General features: G+C 40.7%; 2 protein-coding genes across 3 annotated transcripts; one reads left to right on the top strand and one right to left on the bottom strand.

The window, feature by feature from the left end:
- Positions 1-453: 453 nt before the first annotated feature.
- tubb4bl (tubulin, beta 4B class IVb-like) lies at positions 454-3,581 on the top strand. Its single transcript, XM_017701622.2, has 4 exons — positions 454-638; positions 1,782-1,890; positions 2,154-2,264; positions 2,513-3,581. The coding sequence occupies exons 1-4, from the start codon at positions 582-584 to the stop codon at positions 3,568-3,570; spliced, it is 1,335 nt and encodes a 444-aa protein (XP_017557111.1). The 5' UTR covers positions 454-581; the 3' UTR covers positions 3,571-3,581.
- A 2,039-nt stretch (positions 3,582-5,620) lies between these two features.
- On the bottom strand, positions 5,621-14,805 carry crb3a (crumbs homolog 3a). Of its 2 annotated transcripts, XM_017701623.2 has the most exons (4): positions 14,471-14,805; positions 13,709-13,904; positions 8,841-8,893; positions 5,621-8,681 (listed from the first exon to the last, which is right to left on the bottom strand). In XM_017701623.2, exons 2-4 carry the CDS (start codon positions 13,794-13,796, stop codon positions 8,472-8,474), a joined length of 351 nt encoding a protein of 116 aa, XP_017557112.1. In that variant the 5' UTR covers positions 13,797-13,904; positions 14,471-14,805; the 3' UTR covers positions 5,621-8,471. The 2 variants fall into 2 exon arrangements, with proteins under 2 accessions (XP_017557112.1, XP_037392613.1); XM_037536716.1 differs by lacking the exon at positions 14,471-14,805 and having other exon boundaries at positions 13,709-14,461.
- Positions 14,806-20,799: the final 5,994 nt, after the last annotated feature.

Here is a 20,799-nt window from a genome sequence, read left to right as displayed (position 1 = left end):
AACACATCCCATACAAAACGGTAAGAGATAATGAAGTACTCGATTTTTAAAAACTACACTAGTTTAAATTGAAATATAGACCCTCATTTGAAGGAAAAACAAAGCCTGAGGAGAGCCTGAGGGGATGCTAGCTAACGCTAGCGTAAATTTAGCCTTCTCTCGCGCCTTTAATACCACAGTCGGTAGAGAAAAATAACAGTCCAGACAAGCGACGGCTGAACCCTGAAGACCCACACTAGTAACCGATGTCTAAAATAAAATATATCTCCATGTTCGCCATTTATCATCGTTTATTTCTGTTGTTTTCATGATGACCTCCACCCTCCCTGCTCTCCTCCGCTCTCCATGGTTGCCATGGCGATGACGTCACGTTGCACCACGGGCTCCAGCCCAGTGAGCGAGAGCGGGGAGGGGTGGAGAGAGAGAGAGAGAGAGAGAGAGAGAGAGAGAGAGAGAAGAGAAAAAACGGAAAGAGCCAAACCGCCTATATCCAGCCGGAGCCCAGAGCCTTCAGCGCTTCAGTGGTGACCGTCCAGCTCTTCTGCAGCTCTAACGCTACTTCGCCCAGCAGCACAGGCACGATGCGCGAGATTGTGCACCTGCAGGCCGGACAGTGCGGCAACCAGATCGGAGCCAAGGTACAGATACGATCCGCAGGCGCACCTTTGCATGCACTGAAAAAGGGACATGCATGGAAATCCTGTTCGTCGGTTTCTTGTTGGAATTTTCCCGATCCACCTTAAATAGTGCAGCAGTTACATTCTGGCGCCTGGCGCATTCCAATGTAATTGCTGCACAATTTAAGGTGGAACGGAAAAATTCGAACAAGAATCTATCTGGCGAATTCAAAGCTGACTTAATCCGCCCTGGAGAATTCTCCAGAAAGAAGGCTGCGGGGGGGAGGACAAAATGGGGGGATCTCGGCTCATTCGTGCCCTGGATTTTTAATGACGAGCTGAGATTTGACCGTGTGCACGATTTTCACCATGCACTTTGAAAGAGCTCAGCCTGATTGCGTGTCCTTAAATAGCCACGCAAAGGGTGTGGGGTGGTTTCAGACATTTGCTCCACGGTGTAGTGACTGCACTGTTGTAGGATTGTAAAAAGAAAATGCATTCATTTTCCAGTGATATATTCTGAAATATATTTCAAACGGCACTTATTTCGGATGTCTTGTCCTTTTTGTCCTATTCAGGTCGCTAACTGCATAGATTTCATTGTTGCAGTCAATTATACCTCATCGTCCTCTAGAATGACTAGTTTTGCATTTGATTGTGCTTATTACAGTCTGCTTCTCTGAAATGTGCTACCTCAGTGGCATATACAGTAAATTTTTGGGCTTGACCTACATTCCCTGAATGCCATCGAAATGGCTTTGCATGATGATACAGCAAACATGGTTGAGCCTGTCAGATTTGCTCTGACTTGTAAAAGGAAAAAGCATCTTGCATAATGTTCCATATGCATCAAGAAAGATGCTCTGAAGGAAAAAAAGAAGTGTTTATTTCAGTGATTCCTCATTTGCACTGTTTCACTGAACCTGCTGTATGTGGTTGATGTGCTCAATAATGATGTGATCTTTTTGCCATATTCCTTAAATAAATGACATAAATACAGAGAACCATAAATAATGCAACCAACCTCAAGTAATTTTTTGCTTCTAAATGGGTGTAGAATTCATTCTGAATCTTACATATTTCTTCTCCCCACCCCCCTTTTCTGTGTCTCTCCATCTCTCCGGCCTCCGCCCTACTCTCTCTCCTCCGCTCTTCCTCTCTCAGTTCTGGGAGGTGATCAGTGATGAGCACGGCATCGACCCAACTGGAACATACCATGGAGACAGTGATCTGCAGCTAGACAGGATCAGTGTTTACTACAATGAGGCTACAGGTAGCACAGCTGATCTTTACTGATAACCAGTTACTGTCAATAGCAATGTGACAATAAATCACTGACCAAAAAAACTGCTTCATGGAAAGACTTAAAAACGCGTCATTATGCAGAGCATACCTGCAAGAAAATTCAGGAATCATTCCAGCAAGCTATTTTATTGTACAGTGAGGACAGGTGCTCTTAAACAGCGACCATGACGTGGCAGTTTCTGACTGAGGACAATTATATAAGTAGTAAACGTTCGTTCTTCCCCTGCCCAGGTGGTAAGTATGTTCCCCGTGCCATCCTTGTGGACCTGGAGCCCGGCACCATGGACTCAGTCCGTTCTGGCCCCTTCGGACAGATCTTCAGACCAGACAACTTTGTGTTCGGTGAGGACATCATTCATTTTTCACATTTAATACACCCTGTTTTCATCCTTTTTATTAGCAATTCAAGTCAAATATCGTGTTTTCACCATGTGTGCTTATCTTTGATCATTTTTACTATTTTGAATTCACTGATTTTGCGATGTCATAAAAACCCACACTATATATTTTGGGATGGGATTTTTACCATCTACTATGCCTGGGTATTGCTCCTGTTAATATTCATACATACACACTGTTTCTATTTATAGGCCAGAGTGGTGCTGGAAACAACTGGGCCAAGGGCCACTACACAGAGGGAGCCGAGCTGGTAGATTCTGTGCTGGATGTGGTGCGTAAAGAAGCTGAGAGCTGCGACTGCCTGCAGGGCTTCCAGCTCACCCACTCTCTCGGTGGAGGCACAGGCTCCGGTATGGGTACCCTCCTCATAAGCAAGATTCGTGAAGAATACCCAGACCGGATCATGAACACCTTTAGCGTGGTGCCCTCGCCCAAAGTGTCCGACACTGTGGTGGAGCCCTACAATGCCACACTGTCTGTGCACCAGTTGGTGGAGAACACAGACGAAACATACTGCATCGACAACGAGGCTCTATACGACATCTGCTTCCGCACTCTCAAACTGACGACGCCCACTTACGGCGACCTCAACCACCTTGTCTCGGCCACCATGAGCGGTGTGACCACCTGCCTGCGCTTCCCCGGCCAGCTCAACGCAGATCTCCGCAAACTGGCTGTCAACATGGTGCCCTTCCCCCGCCTGCACTTCTTCATGCCCGGCTTCGCACCCCTCACCAGCAGGGGGAGCCAGCAGTACCGCTCCCTGTCCGTGCCTGAGCTCACGCAGCAGATGTTCGACGCCAAGAACATGATGGCTGCCTGTGACCCACGCCACGGCCGCTACCTGACCGTGGCCGCCGTCTTCCGTGGGCGCATGTCCATGAAAGAGGTGGACGAGCAGATGCTCAACGTCCAGAACAAGAACAGCAGCTACTTTGTGGAATGGATCCCCAACAACGTCAAGACAGCCGTGTGCGACATCCCACCCCGCGGCCTTAAGATGGCAGCCACCTTCATCGGCAACAGCACAGCCATCCAGGAGCTGTTCAAGCGCATCTCCGAGCAGTTCACCGCCATGTTCCGCCGCAAGGCCTTCTTGCACTGGTATACCGGAGAAGGCATGGACGAGATGGAGTTCACCGAAGCCGAGAGCAACATGAACGACCTGGTGTCCGAGTACCAGCAGTATCAGGACGCCACAGCTGAGGAGGGCGAGTTCGAGGAGGAGGGCGAAGAGGAGGTCGCCTAAACCTCAACCAGCCTCTGAGCGTTGGTCCACCACACCACACCCATTCCTGACTCATCCCTCTCCATTACAAAGCAGGTGTTCATGAAAAGAAATGAGGGGGTTTTACACATCTTCGAAAACCCCCTCTCATAATCATGGTTGTTCTGCATAGGGAAAGTGACATTTGAAATCAATTGTGCAACTTTTTTTTGTTTGAGTTTGTGTTTTTGTACTGTGAATGCACTGCATCACCCCCCCACCCCCCCCACCCCCCATTACAGAAAAGAAGAGTGGTTTTAACTGTGAAGCCTTCAGATTTGAGAGTAATTTAATCCAGTTCAGTCTGAATAAAGGCTAATTCTAAACCCCAGTTGTTGATTTGGCTTTTTTGTCAGCAATGAAATTCAATTGAACTGCACTGTAAGGGCCTATATTGTGAAAGCCTGATTCTTTACATGAGTTTTATCTAGTCAAGTTATAAAGGGTACAGTTCACAACCCAGTGAATAAAAGGAAACTAAGCTGTAAAAATATCAGTGAATTCAAATCAGCCTATCACACAAACCACAACATTTACATGCTTATTCAGGCTACGGAAGGACAGCACCTGTTCACACTGGAGTTATAAAGCATGTTTCAACATACTTTTTGAATGAGACTAATCTGGCCAGAGCTCATTTACATATATCAGTTTTAACGGCTAATAAAACAGGCTGTTTAATTCAAAGAGAAATGGAGTTTGGAAAATAAGGTCCTAATTATGACCGTTTTTGTACATTAAAAATATACAAACATTAAAAGGGTAAGATAAAAAAATAGATAAATAAAATGCAATAATAGTTCAGAATATACACTGTAAAATAGTGAAATTTCAGTAAACCATTTTCCTACATTATCACTAAAAAAAAAACAGCATTAAAATACCATTTTGTGCCTGGGTGTTGATACCAACCTTAACCACCAGGGGGTACCATTTCCCAAAATGATTTTACATTCTCAAAGCTGTGAAACTGCTTTCAACCTCAAACCTACCTAAACATTCCTCAGCAGTTCAGCCCAAATGCTACATGGTATCTTGGAAGACACACGATGTCTCTATTCCTCTCCCTACTAAGCAAAAGTTCAGCTTTTGTTAGCATGGCACATTTTATTAATAATAGACCTGCCCTTTATCATCATTTTCATTTAAAAAAAAATCTTATTTCATAGAAATGTGTAAGTTTCTACTGAAGGATGTCTCTGACATTTCTAAATGCAAGACACGAAGTACATATTAAAAAACACTAAAGTCTTTACATATACTACCTTTCAAAGTGTAAAACCTCCTTTCATATGAATGTTTTTGTTATTTTATTCACAATAACCTTTAAGTACTCACTATTCAAGCATAAATAATATACTGTAATTATCATAAATTTTTTGTCAAGTAATCAGCAAGTAATGCATTTGCCGCTTTTGAAATACAGGGCGCTATGGATATTTATTATATCTTCATGCTGTGGTTTCACAATCATCTACAGCTTTTCTTCACCATTTTAAACACAACTAAAATTTCTTAGCTTTAATTATTAATTAATATACATTTTCAGCTTCCTAGTCATTATTTGTAAATATATGAACTATGAAAATGAACTATTTTGAAAGCATTTAATCAGTACATTCTGAATGTGCCATCATACTGGTTTTTTACATCAAATATCATTTTGTTGATGTCCTAAATTTAAATAAATAATGCTCTACAGAAAACACACATAAATGTGGAATTTCTGTTTATTTCCAGAATTTAACATATTGGGAAAAAACTGTAATATAAAATGTGCCATAACTTTTGCACTGGCCACATTATGATGACTTTTTTTCAATATTGTAAATTCAGTAAATAAACAGTAATTGTGCATTAAAATGTGCATAAGTGTGAGGACAAAATGTTATTGTATGCGTATATAAAATTACTATTGGGACAACAAAACCTTTTATCCAAATTTTTCGCTTTTTTGCATTGAAAACGAAAGTTTTTTCATCAGTGCTTTGTTCTGACATTTAAGGTAAAATAACAAGACATGATGTCCTAATTTGGGTTTGAAATGCACCGACAATACAATTCACTGCATTATTAATTTAATAGCGTTTTTTAGTAACAGTGTACAAAGCTGTAGAACAGAGTTCTTCAACATGATATGTCCTTTGCTATGTTTAAACAGCAGGATTCAGTTATTTTTCCTCTTTCTCCAGATTCCAGATTCATCAGTTTAGACAAGCAATCAAGTGTACCTTTTTGAAATGCCTCCGGTGTCTGTGCACAACTGTGGTTCAATCGTTTAGACATAAAAGAAAAGACTGAAAATGATGGAAATATTTGATCCGACTGCTTGTCCAAATGCTGACTGTACAGTACACACATTGATCATGGCTGCACATTGAGGTCACTGATGGGGATTAAATAATAAAATCATCGCAATTTTAAACCAGAAGTTAGTGCTAAGGAAATAATTCAAGTATATTCATTATGTGTTTGATTAGTGAGGTGTGAGGCCTAGATGCAGGTCATTACTGCAGGAGTGTCAGCATGATCAGTGTTGCACTCATTCCATGGATAAAAACTGAGGTAAATAATCACTCCTGGTAAATATAAAGCTGTTCAGATCATCTCCGACGATAGTGGTTCCAGCATCAACAACACTAACCTAGCTATAAAAACTTTCCCATAGTATAAGGGCATTTTGATAATCATGAAATCATACAACGGTTTAACACTATATATAAAAAAATAGAATTTGAATTACAACTCATTCAGCAGCAGGCAAGACAAATCTCAATCAAGACTTTTAACAGAAATATAAAGACAGTGTACCTTAAGAACAACACACTCAAAAGTGTCTCAGGTTGTCGAGGGTAATACCGCTCCAATGCACTTATAAAAGCCATCTTACCCTCTGCTTCATGGGTAGATTTGGTCTTTTTCTGTTCAGAGCAGGACAGTTAACCGCTTAGGCAGAATCGTGCCTTGCTGCAGCTAAGGTCTGTTCAGTGTTTCATGGAGAGTCTGATGGTGTGTTTTCAGAGTAAAGCTGTAGGAGGGGTGTTAAGGTGTGGTTTAGTTCATCCAGAGTGGAGCCATGTGCTTTCAGTGTTGTGTCACTTCTAGCCATCAACTTCTTTCAGGCACACCCGTGTCGTTATATGATTCATTCAAAAGTAAATTCATTCAGCAAAAAATCAGGTTTCCACAATTCTGCCTTTGTTTCACATGTAGCTGATGAGCCAAAACATGTTTGGTACCTCAAGTTTACTTCTTTAGTTTTGCACTAGAGCTACAAGGCTATTGTAGTGAAGTAATTATACACGGTGTGTGTGAGTGATGGTAGGAATGCAGGTTTTATTTTATCTTGTTATAAAATATAAAATATCTTATTCCCTACATGTGAATGTCTGTCTGATACTGTGCTCTGTGAGCTCCTGTAACCAAAACCAAATTCCTTGTATGCGTAGCATACCTGGCCAATAAAGCTTGATTCTGATTCTGATACAAAAAGTACAGACTTTAATATTGTAGCTACCACTGTTTAAGCTGTGCAATGTATTTTAGGTCATTAAAGATAACGATACATCACAAAGTCATAGTATAATAAGCCTGTTTGAGATTACAATTTGACACGGTTAAGGCAAGTGTGTGATTTAGCACAGTGCTAACTGGGGAGTATAGGTTTTCATTGCTTGTTAGCTACATTAGCCTAGAGGAGTGGTTTTAAACCCAATGTACCCCGAGGGGGCTGCCCATATTTGAAAATATTCTTGTGATAATTAAACATATTTAGATGAAAATGAGTTCAATAGATAGCTAGTTATGTTTTATATTTGAATGCAAGTCAAACATTTCTCTTTTTTTGTATAGAACATGATGAGTAAGTGGCTACAAACGTTTTGTTTTCAGATTGATAATACGGTTGTTATCGTGATTACACAGTCACATGAAATTTGATAATGATTTTGACTGTATTTGAAATGATCAGGCTGGTTTAGTGGGTCACAGAAGCTTTTGTGGTCGGGAAGGTTGGGAACCCTTGGTGCACAGCTTTAATCAAGCCCAAAATTTTGGTCCAATCCCAAACATAGCCTGAGATTTTTCTGCCTACATTATTAAGTTTTGGGTCCAAAACTGACCCGAGCTCAACAAAATCCTGTCTAAAAAATCACCTGAACTGGCCCATCATTATCTAAAATGCCAAATAAAACCTGGTATTTCTAATGATAGTGGTTAAACTATTGTCAAATTACCATGTAGCAACAACAACAGCCATCACTAGACCAGTAAATAAATGTTTTTAGTCTGGTAAACATTCCATACTGCACTGTTCTCATGCTGTGCAGTGCTGATATAGCAACTCGTTTCACCTGCTTAAACTCTATTTCTAAATATAGAACATATTAGATAGAATATATTGAACATATATAAATATCTTTTGGCCGCACTGACCTGTGTACTCTTAATCAATTTGTTGTTTTACTACTTGGGTATCCATTTGCTCACAAGCTAAATTCTGTCAACAACACAAGTGAGCAAATCCGGCATTCCAGATTAAAAATTGTTTTAAGGTAATGAAAGTAGGGAAAAGGAATCTAAAGCAGGAGGAAATGCAGGGTAAAACCTGCTAAAAGTTACATCTTGTCTGTCAGGTTCTGACAAATACTTCAAGTTCTACATTATCCACGGGACTAAAGAAGCAAACTTCAGACACCAAACTTTGTCTTGGTTGATCGACTACATTTGTAGTGAGGTGAGAATTGAGTACCATCGATTTTTCACTAAACTACTGCGTTAAGAAGAGAACTTGAAGAGAACCATCTTAACGGTGTGCGAGGGCCAGGCGACATCATATCCTCGGACTGAAAGCAGGCTGTATTGGCACACTGTGCTCTACAGTGTCAGATGAGTCTCTCCTCCTTCGGCAATTTGAGAGCGTTAGGCGCCTCCACGCTCCGTGCTCCCGTCTGCTCCTCAGCACTTGGTCTGTAGGTTCCTTCCGTCTGCCTCTTCTTTTTCACCACACAGAAGAGAAAGACCAATACCCCTACCACCACTAGCACAACCAAGACCACCACGATTGGCACCACAATCGCCACAATGTCAGGTCCCTGGAAAGGAGAGGAAAGGAGTTATCAGATCTTGAAACCACAGAGCCAACACATATTAACTGTAATTACGCTGCATGAATGTTGCACTCTGAATTACAGATTTCACAGTAAGTAAAAGAACAGGACCTTCATAAATGAGGCTCAGCAACATATACTCACTGGAAGCGTGGGGGTTGTAGTGGTATTAGTTAAGCTAGGCACTGTGCTGGTTTCTGTGGGAAAAAAAAAGATGTGACGAGAGAAAGATACTGACTGGACATGATAAACTCTACCATTAAAAATCAGGAATCACTAATATTAATGCTTTCATGCATGATGTCCACATATGTGGACAGTTGGTTTGAGGCAATTTCCTGATTCCATAGCTAACTCTATGTTAGCACCTTCCAAAACCATCAGACTCTATAATTTATATATTACTAAAATATAATGTTAACCACTGCCATGAATTTAGTTTGCTCATGAGCATGACTAGAAGAGAAAAAAACATAATTTAGACTTTTAACTGACTTGGATTTAGACTAAAACCCTATTGCTTTGAGCGACCCCATACCTTTTGAAGGTTTAATTTATTAAAACAAATGATTGAATGTCCTATTTCCTTCACTATCAAAACAATCACAGTACTACCAAAACTTCAATAGTGGCTGTTATGGATGTGAAAATTAGGGCTGCAAAATACATAGTTTAGAGCTGTGATGACAGAACAGATCAAATTCCCTCAAATACGCACAACCAGCTATCATATCATTGCCGGCACCAACTGCTTCTATGTGCTGGGAATTACTCCATCCTGAACTGCAAGCTTGTAAAGATCCTTTTAAGTATTATGTTCACAAGTTAGGGTCTGAGACAGAGGTCTCCTAGTTGAAAGTACTCTAGTTAACACATACTAGGGGCAGTGAGCACACTTGCCAGGTGGGCAGCCCTATCCACGGCGCCCGGGGAGCAATTGGGGGTTAGGTGTCTTGTTCAAGGACACCTCAGTCATGGACTGTTGGTGCTGGGGATCGAACCGGAAACCTTCCAGTCACAAAGCCAGTTCCCTAACCTCCACCTCACGACTGCCCCTAAATGTTGCATAGTTAGGTTACTGCTAACTTGAGTTTGAACAACAATCCTTTACATTGAATATTTGTTAATTAGTTTAATTACAGTTGGATTACAGTTTGACCTAATACAGCAGAATGGTCCCTATATGAACAGGATTTCTGGGAACAACAAGAAGCTTTTAAGGGCACATTTTGGATGAAATTTGATCAATTTATCAATAAAAGTGTTTGATGCTATATGTAAACACTATTACAGTTTCAAAACATACCATTTATTTCTACGTCCATTTATGCAACGAAGCTGCAATTCTAAATTTACTGGTTTTGTGATGCCATGAAGACCAACATATTTACATATATCCACCTATTCAGTCTACAGATGTCCACACTGAAGCTGTAAAGAGTGTTTCAGCTCAGTCTTCTTAACAAATGAGACAGTCAATCAAAACAGAGGCCATTTACATGTATCAGCCTTGGACGCACAGTAACAAACACACACATTTTCTAAGTTGCTTTGCGTTTTGGAGGGTGCTGGAGCCCATCCCAGCACTCAATGGGTCTAAGGCAGGAAACTGCCAAGACAGACCACACACACACACACACACACACCTAGGGCCAATTTAGCACCTCCAGTTCACCATGTCTTTGGACTGCAGAAAGTAACCGGAGCGTAACAAAAACAGCCTCAAAAACAGCCTGTTTAATACTAAGGAATAAAAAAGGTTTGGAAAATTGTAGTGTAAAAAATGAATTATGTATTTCTGGAAGATAACAGCCCACAAATGTCAGTAATTTAATAAATGATAAATACACTGTAATAACGTATTAATAGTCATTTTTGTGCAGTTATAGCTTTGAGATTTAATCAACCACTTCTATAATATGAAGCATTCTGGATATTAGTTTTATTCATCTAGAGCTCTGCTCATCATTTAGGAAACATGAACAATTTCTTACTTTTATTTCATTTTTATGTATCCATTTATTTATTTTACAGTTTTCTACTAATTACTTGAACCTTTTCAAGTTACACAGGGTTAGCATATTAAAATGCATGTTTCTACAGTTAACTGCATTTTCCTACATTTCCCTGCAACCAAATTGTTGAAAACATTCAAAACTTTAATCATTACATCTGAATGTTTACTATCCATTACAAATCATTGGTTTCAATGGAAGTTTCATTCTTCTGCTGACTATGTATTAAAATTTCTCATCTTTACAAGGCATCCTCAACTTTCCTATTGATCCCTATACACACATTATATGTCCAAAAACTTGTGGACACCTGCTTATCCAGGGTTTATTCTGCATCAAAGGCATTAATAGGGAGTTTGTTCCCTTTACTGCAATAACAGACTATTTTGGGGAAGGCACTACACTAGATGTTAGGACACTGCTGTGAGGACTTAATCATATTATACTCATACTAGATTTTTTAGTTCTGGATAGTTAGGGGTGGGCAATATGACGATATTTTATCATTATCGTAATAACAGGGCCATGGATGCAGACAGCGGGGATGCTGAGGGGGCTACGGCTCTCTCAGATCTCAGAGTTGTTTTAATGACGTATTTTTTTAACCATTATATCTTCTGCTCTGTATGTGTTCAAGTGTTGAATCTTAGCGTGTTGCTTAATTGTGATTCTACAATCTCACTGGGTGCCGCTCAGCTCATCTCCATAAAGCTTGACCAGAGGAAGTCAACTTTTATGTCAGTTTTATGTTTATTTTAATGTCATCACATTACAGTACATGTTAACTCTCAGAAAAAAGGTACAAAACTGTCACTGGGGCAGTTCCCCTCTTGACACTGAGGTGGAACCCTCAAGGGTACATCTCAGTACCTTTAGTGAGGGAAAATAATTGTGCCATAATCACAGCAGACGTCCAATATATGCCACTTAAAATTTCAGCAGGCCCAACTCAAAACACCTTCCCACGTACCTATACAGGCCAGTACTTTACTTCACAGATAAAAATGCTGAATACACAATTCACTAAACACGTTTCAATGCTTTCGTCGAAATGTCTTTCATAAAGCCTTCCCTTCCCATGAGTTTCTTACTCTTCTGTTATCTCGGTGCACTTTCATCCTTGAGGGGGGGTGATTATTTACTCATGTAAATGATTAACATTCTGCCTTCATGGTGCCTCTGTCTGTCTATGGTTATTTTCTTTGTTACAGTATCATACTTTTGCTGTAACACTTTCCTATCTTGATACTGAGGGGGGGGTTCAGCTGTAAATATTTTATGTTTCCTAGTAAAAGGGGCATAATGGTATATAGAGGGACACCATACCACACAATGGATTATTGTGGTGACCAGAGACACTGCATTCCTTGTGCTTTCTCAATGTTGAAGTGTTGACCGGAATGTCACAGGAGAACGATCACACGTATCTAATGGGAGCCTGACTGAGTAGAGGGCTTGTGTTTGTCTTTAACTGCACGTTTTAAGGGCATTCTTAGCACGGCCTCTGTCAAAACCTTCCTCAAAATACTTTTAATCTTTCTGAGACACATCAACATGCCTGCACTTGTCTGAGCTGCTTTAGAAAATATCTAGTCCCTGCCCAGTCAGATGTGTGTCATCAAGCCATTATGTTACATGTCCGGGTAGGACCGCACAATATAGATGAAATCCCATATCGCAACTCTATTACTACACACTTTGATAATTAAAGGACAAATTTTGAATTGAATTTTCCTCACTTTTTTTTTTAATCAAAGACTATGTTGTTATGTATAAACATTGTTAACATCTTACATACAGATCACTCCCAACCCCATACAGTCCATAGTTGAAAACTAAGCAACAAATATAGCCAAATATGACACGGTAACCAAGCCTACAGTAGTTTAGCTCCGCCTATTTTACATCATAAGTGTTTCGGCCTGGACTTCTTATTGAATGAGGCAAATTAGAGATCCAATCTAGTCATTTACACACATCAGTCTTATAGGCACAGTAACACAAACAGCCAAAAACAGCCTGATTAGCTGCTTTTTCACTTCATGGTACCTGCTAGACTCTACTGGCTTTTTCTGGTTTTCCACTAAGCAAATCTGGTACCTTATCTTGGTATCTTGGTACCTTAACTGTACTGGGTACTATTTTTGATACCAAAAATTCCAAGCGAGCTGAGTTGAAACCAAAAGGTGATGTAAAACCCCTACAGACAGCTGATTGGTCAGGAGAGAATCACTAAACACATATGCTAATGCCAGCTAACAGGCTAAAATACCCTATTGCGTCACCTTTGAGCAATCGAAGTCGTCTCGCTGTCTGAACTGTGATGTCGTGTTTTCACAGCAGTATTTTGTCTGCTTCACATCAAGGCAGTTTCATGCAGCATCGCTGTGACAACCAGCTACATTGAGGGGGTCCTACATCTGCAGTGGAAAACGAAGTAGGGGGTACCAAAAGCAAGTAGAGCCGAGTCGAGTCAAGCCATACCATGTAGTGGAAAAGGGGCTTGGGATAGAGTTTGGGGAATGGCCACGTATAATTAATTATGACTGTTTTTTTGTACATAAAAATACACAAATGTCACACATCAGGGAAAATATCTGACCCTTTAAACAATGTAACAACATTCTGAGAATCTGAGAATGGCCTGCATTATTTTTTTCCTAAAATAAAGGTTTAATGACACATTTGTTCATTTAAACACCGACAGAAACTCACCTGGTGAGTCTGTGACTGGTCACGATGCTCACAGTATTGTTCAGTGGTTAGTTAGAGGCTCATTTGCATATATAGGCCAAAATATGATATGATATGAAGCCTTTATTGTCACATAGTGAGCAGAGTAACCAGCGAAACAATTCAGGAAACAATTCACAAGCGATACATTGTGAAGGCCAGTCCAACCTCTTGCCCATGTGTTTATCTTTCAGGATGATTAATAGTCCTCCATAAAAAGATGACCAGCAGTTTCAGTGGTGAAGCGCAGCGGCAGTGACTCACCTTGGGCCGACGCACTTTCGAGAACTAGCAGCAGAGCACTCCCTGCCACTAGCCCCGCCTGCAGCATTGCGTCCACCCTGGAGTCCATCTGCGGACCGATCCTGCCCTCATTTGCCGTGGGCCTCAGGTTGGACGCAGCAAACCATGTCAGGACTTGGCGAGACCACAGCAACCGTGGTGGTTCGGCTGTGAACAACTGCGGAGGAGGAGGAGTAGGAGGAGGAGGACACACCTAGCTTAGGGTTTGTTTACATGACACCTCATGATAACTCAGAACTTTTAGCCTGACTGATTTCAAAAGGACAGGACGCCCAGTACACTCGGTTTCAAAATGAAATGCTGCACAGTCACTGCGCTTTGTTCTCCATACGGCACAGGTTTCTAAGCAGAAGGAGCCTAAAAGTAAAGCGAGGGATGATGGGTGCACCTGCCAGAAAAACATACAGCTCATTAACGCAGTCAGTGAACGTGTCTGGAGTTACTGGAGGCAGAAAATACAGCCAGGCTGAAGGCTGAAGTTTGGAGGTGTGGAACAAGTGCAACATTGATCCTCACAGAAGCTTCAAATAAATAGACAGAGCACATGAAGTAAAACAGCATGAAAAGGCCAACAGTCTGTGGACTGTGAGTAAGACGTACCATACAGGTGGATATCGAGCCCACCTTTGGGCTGAATCCCCACTGCCACTGAGATAAGGCGGGAAACACTCGGACACGCACAATTCATTTAGAAGCGAAACATCAAACTTGTGAAGTTTTTACCTCAGTCCTCACTTCTCAGAGGCGCGCGGCTCCTCCACGCAACGCTATCGGACCGCAGGTCCTCTTCCGCTCCGCCTTACAGACGGTGAAGCCCAGAGAAGCGGCTCGTCGACGCAGCGCAGCTAAAGACGCCTAAAGCTCGAGCTCCTCCGAAACACCGGCGAAGTCCACACGCACGCGCCCACCGACGAGCCCCGCGAGATCATTCATCACCGACATCGACGGCGGTTCGTTTTCCTTTCTTCCTCCTCCTAAACTCCCACTGGTGGTCACGTGGGCCAGTGTCACGTTACAGCACCTGAGCTACGAACCTGCAGCGCGAGACACACACGCCATTGTGTGTGCGCGCGTAGGTATGCCCGCGCGCGCGTGCGTGTTTGTGCGCGTTTGAAGGGGAGTGCCACCGAGTTTTCGAAATTTGTGCGTAACCGACTGGTTAAGACGTAAGTAAAGTCATTCAGAGTTTGAAACGGCACATTATAGAGACGCTCGCTCAGTCAGAGGCGTTCGCCGTGGTGGGAAGAGGCTATGGAGAGTTTAACGCCGCTGAAAACCTCCTCACAGAAGCCGCGTGATATGGTTGCGAACATGCTGCCTGATGGCCCAGACAGTGGTGGACAGTAACTAAGTAAATGTAATTAGCTTCTGTACTTAAGTAGTTTTTTCATGTATCTGTACTTAAGTTTTTTCCGTTCTGGGCGACTTTTTCCTTTCAATCCACTACATTTCAGAGTCTGATATCTGACTTTTTTCCTCCACTACATTTTGAGAAATCTGTCGTTCCTTTTGGTTTCTGTGTGAATAAAAACGTAACATGTCAAAACAAAAGAAGCGCAAAGCCAGAGCACCAATCAGGGCCCAGCGGTCACTTTGTTCGAGCTGGTTTTGACCTGTTGGTCATACCGACCCAGTGCAGCACACGGTACAACGTTGTCACTGGCGTGTGCCTTTTTTCTGAATTCATACAAACATTTTAATTTCATAGTAAATTAGTTTGGGTGAGTTTATGTTTATGAGCAGAGACCTACAGATCAATACAGTAAAGGGAAACTCATTTGTGAACCTGCGTTTAAAGCAAGATTTTATTCAACTTGTAACTAATTTACAAAGTAATCTTAAACTGAAACTTTGCTCGTTTGTAAAAGTGATTTCAGAGCCACTCAGTTCTCCCTGATGGTTCTGTTTACCTTCAGTGTTTTGCGCTTAGGATCATTTTAATAGACGTCAGCGTCACTAATTAATGACGTTCTATTAAAAGACTGGTTTACCAAGAGAGACACTGGAGGATTTTCACCTAAAATGAGTTCATGAAGCCAGTCTTGTTATAAAAATGATAACAGGACATCAGAGCCATAATTAATCTTTTAGTACTTTTACTTTATACTTAAGTACATTTGAAGGCAAATACTTTAGTACTTTTACTCAAGGACTCCTACTTTTACTGGAGTAGTATTTTACCTTGGGTGTCTCTACTTTAACTCCAGTACATGATTTGTGTACTTCGTCCACCTCTGGTTTTGAAGTAGAGATTTGGCCTAAAACATATATTTTAAAAGCCATTCCCGGTGGAGGGGAACATGCAGGGTGTGGTAAGGCAAAGTAGTCCCCAAAGAAAAGTTATTTCAGAATTACCACTTTATAACATGTCACCTGGTTCCTATAACCACCACTGTAAAGAATCTAAGTTGTCAAGTTTCTGTCATGCCACATCAAACTATTCTGAATGACTGATTCGTATTGGCTGAATTAACCAGATTTTAAAAAATCGGTGGAATTCCCCTTCGACTCTTTATGGGGCTCGAATGTCCCTTATATGCTAGAAAGGAATGAACCTTTTGAGACATTTGACTGCTCCACATGAGGATTCTCCTTTATTAATGCAGTTTGATTGCTGAGGGTGCGTTAGGGTTGGGCAGGTGTTGCCCAGCAGCATTTAGCTGTGGTCTGGAATAATAACATTTCTAAAGTACTTCAAAAACTATCGTTTAAAACAGCTTTACCAGTCTGCAGTATAGAGCTACACACTGTTACTATACTGGGCAAAACATAAACAACAACTTTTTATTTTTTCTGTCTCTTCTTTGTCTTGATTACAGCTTTATTGTCTTTATTACAGGTTTATTACAGCTTCAACCGACGAGCCCTGATGGTGATGAATGATTTCGTCTTCTGTTCAGGAAACTCACTTTCAGTTTTCCAAGCATATCTGCAAGGATATTTTTCCCCCCATCCAAATTTCAGTGGTTGCATTTTCTGCTTCTCGTGATCGAAGACCTTAAACACATCCCCACGATGTTGAAATCTGGGCTTTAGGGTGGTCAGTCTTTTATTCTGAGAACACCAGCAGCTTTGTTTGATTAGCAGATTTTCTTTTTTGTCTGTTTTCCTTTTTTCATTGAGGGCTTATTGACAGCTCCACATCCTTTCAGACCTTTTCAGACACTCTCAGTGGAAGGAAGGACAGAAACACCTGTGGATTTTTTTCAGATGTGAAGAAAGACTGGAGCTTGATTGTCTCCTCTCTCTCAAAGATGAAAGCTTTAAGTGCGGTTCATCTGTTTTTTAAGACTCCCGGTTTCTCTGTATCTTTTATTTATTTAGACCATTATTTTGACTGGAAATGAAATAAATCAGAGGTGGTCACTGTTTTTGGAACAGTACTGTAAATTCATCCATTTAGCTCCAATATTATGATATTTATGCCGTGGCTGAAGATTAAAGTGCCTGTATGACTTTAGGACCGTTTAACTCTTTAGGGGGATCAGATACCTCTTAAAATGATGGGAAGCATTTTGGGGACGTTAGACTTTTTTAACTATTCTTACCAAAAATGCTGATTTTATTAGAAAAAGTAAAACGTCCAGCTGATCAGTGTTTGGTTGGTGAAGTTAAAGTTAGGATTGTGTTCAGTGCAGCACAGTATTTAGCTACAGTCAAACAGAAAGCAGTCGTCCCACAAAGACACAATTGTGTGTGTGGGTGTGTGAGAAGTCCACTTGCTGAAACCCATTCGCTCCACACCCACCCCCCCTCACCCTGCCCCACTACCCCCACCCTGCCCCACCCCCAACCTTTCCCCACAGTGCAAATACGTATTGTTTTAGGATTGCTAATCTGCCCAATCTTGAATTATCAAAATCCTTTTTTTAGTTTGTAATGCTTGATTCTTCCTGTGAATGACATGATTGTTTCACCACAAACAGTCTCCTAAACATTACTTCCAAACATTATGTACTCGCACAACACACAAGCACTTTAATGAAATTTTAATGTTTATTTTATTTTAAACTCCAGGTTGCAATGGTCTGGTTGCCGCGACCTCCAGTGGTATCCACTTGGTCAGGCACTTTAATCTCCAACCTCCAGGAGCTCATGAATTCCTCACATTCCGCAATATCATTAATCCTCCTCCCTCCTGTGGATATTATTAACCAATTAGTGACTGTCAGTACACGGTGGCAAATAAAAACTCCCTCAGTCTGGAGGAAGAAACCTTGGGAGGAACCAAGACTCACAAGGGGAGACCCATGCTCCTCTGGTCAAACAGTATTTACAATTTAATAAGCTAAATACCAAATAAAAGCTAAGAGTTTGAAGACTGTATGGTAAAGCTTTAGAAACTGCACTGGTAGAGGCGGTCTCTGACTGAGGTGGTCCTCTGACTGAGCCTTTATGAAAAGTGGGAGTGAGCTGAAACAGTCCCTTCCTATCTCAATGCTGGTACATCTGGATTGTACAGTGATGTAATTAAGGGTGTTGCAGTTGGCACAAATGAACAGGAGAGCGGGTTGGTTATGGTGAGGAGGAGGCCCTGATGGTCAGTCTTCAGCAGGATGGGTGGGCAGTCATTATCTCAGGAAGAGTAAAGAGACAAAATTAGTTCTGCTCAGGAGTATGACTGTAATAAATGGAGTGTGGCTGGTGACTCCAGCAGATCTAACTATAACAGCATAAACTAAAAGGAGAGAACCAGAAGGTAACATAGATATAAGAGTACCCTGAGACACTGGGATCCCCCCACTCCACCGTCAACAAACCTGTGTGATTGCGTGAAGTGGTGGGTCAACAGCACCAACATCTCAGTTTACCCCTGGATCTCCTGCTTTTATCTAAAGGGGAAGGCTAATTATCAAAAGCTAAACTAAACAAATATGTTTTCAGTCTAGACAATCTAGACTTTTAGTGAGTACTCTAGCTGCAGCATTCTGAACTAATTGAAGTTTATTTAGGTTCCAGTTGGAGCATCCAGACAACAATGCATTACAGTAGTCTAGCCTTGAAGTTATAAAGGCATGTACCAATTTTTCAGCGTCATGTAAGGATAACACATTTTGTAACTTTGAAATGTTTTGGAGGTGAAGAAACGCTGTCCTTGTAATATTACCTATGTGTTGATAAACGTTAGCTCTGAATCAATCGTCACACCAAGATTTTTAGCTACTGAACCACAGAGAAGTCTGCAAGATTTAACATTAAATCTGAGCATTTATTCCGAGCAGCCTTTGGACCAAGAAGGAGAACTTCTGTTTTATCTGGGTTTAAAAGAAGGAAATTCTGCAGCATAAGGTTTCTTATATCTTTTACACAGTCTTCTATTTGATTTAATCTGGATTTATCATCTGGTTTGGCTGATATGTACAGCTGTGTATCATCAACATAGCAGTGGAAACTAATTCCATGTCTATTTATAACTAAGCCTAATGGTAACATGTATAATGTGAATAACAGAGGACCTAAAACAGAACCTTGTGGAACTCCATATTTCACTTTTGTATAATTAGATGATACATTATTTAATTGTTTGAACTGAAACCGGTCAGTGAGGTAGGATGTGAACCAGGAGAATGCTATTCCTCTAATTTCAACCATGTTTTGTAGTCTGTCTAAGAGAATAGAATGATCTATAGTGTCAAAAGATGTACTTAGATCGAGTAGTACCAGCAGAGATATGTGGCCATGATTAGAGGCAAGAAGAAGATCATTTGTTATCTTAACTAGAGCTGTCTCTGTGCTATGGCGGGGCCTAAAACCAGATTGGAATTTTTCATATATGTTGTTCTTATATAGATAGGAACAGAGTTGCTGGGTTACAGCTTTTTCTAAAATCTTAGAAATAAATGATAAGTTGGAAATAGGTCTGTAGCTTGACAATTCGCTGGGGTCAAGATTTGGCTTCTTTATCAAAGGTTTAATCACTGCTAGTTTGAATGATTTGGGCACATGACCGAGGCTAAGAGAAGAAATAATCATTGTTAAAATATTTAATGTTTTTTATACACCATTTCTATACACTTGTTTTTCATTTCACATACATTCATTTTTGAAATTGATGCCTGCAACACATTCCAAAAAGCTGTGATGGGGCAGTTCATAAAACATGTTAAACAAGTGATGCATTCAAGTTTGGGTATAAAAGTTCCAATCCTTAATGAGCAAGGATGGGTCAAGGCTTTGACAAAAATGAATCAGCATTTTAAGATTAACTTTTATCAATAAGCAATTGCAAGGATTGTAGGAATGTTTCGCCCTGTACAGCGCATAATATCATCAAAAAATTCTGGGAACCCAGAGAAATATCTGTGCATAAAGGGCAAGGCCAAAAACCATGCACATCCACAAAAGGAAGCTAAGACTGTGCTGTGCACAGTGGAAGCCATATGTCAACAATGTCTTATCTAAAATAGATTGATGCACAGTAAGAATGTGTATTGTTCTATGATGAGTCAACCTTTCATTTTGTCAATTAAATTTACAAATTGTTCATAGAAAAATGAACATTGTGTTCTCTGGGCCAAAGAAGGAAAAAATGACCATCCATTGTTACCAATGTAAAGTTAAAAAACTTATATGTGAAGGCAGAACTATTAATGCTGAAATATATATACACATTTTGGAGCAGCATATGCTGCCTTACAGACTCAGCGCGTCCATGCTTATTTCAACATAATAGTTCTAATTCACATGTTACTGCGTAATCAAAGCGTGCCAGACTGGCCTGTCTGCAGTCCTGACCTGTCTCCCATTGAAAATGCATGGAGCACAAAATACAACAAAAGACATTTGTAGATGCACAGGTGACATGTATATAGAAAAATACCCATAGGATTGTTATGTGCTGTAAACAAAAAATGTGATGCAATTCGATGGTAAACTGGTTCCTGTCCCAACTTTTTTGGAACTTGTTGCAGGCTTAAAATGTGGAATGAACATATATTTACAAAAAACATAGGGCCTCATTCACTAACCATTCTTAAAAAGATGTCTCTTCTGAAAACCCACTTACGCAGCTTTCATGATGACTCTGACATTCAACAATGGCTTCTTATTTG

This window comes from Pygocentrus nattereri, chromosome 1, assembly GCF_015220715.1.
Source record: "Pygocentrus nattereri isolate fPygNat1 chromosome 1, fPygNat1.pri, whole genome shotgun sequence".
In the NCBI taxonomy this organism is placed as follows: domain Eukaryota; kingdom Metazoa; phylum Chordata; class Actinopteri; order Characiformes; family Serrasalmidae; genus Pygocentrus; species Pygocentrus nattereri.
This window is presented reverse-complemented; position numbering and strand designations above follow the sequence as displayed.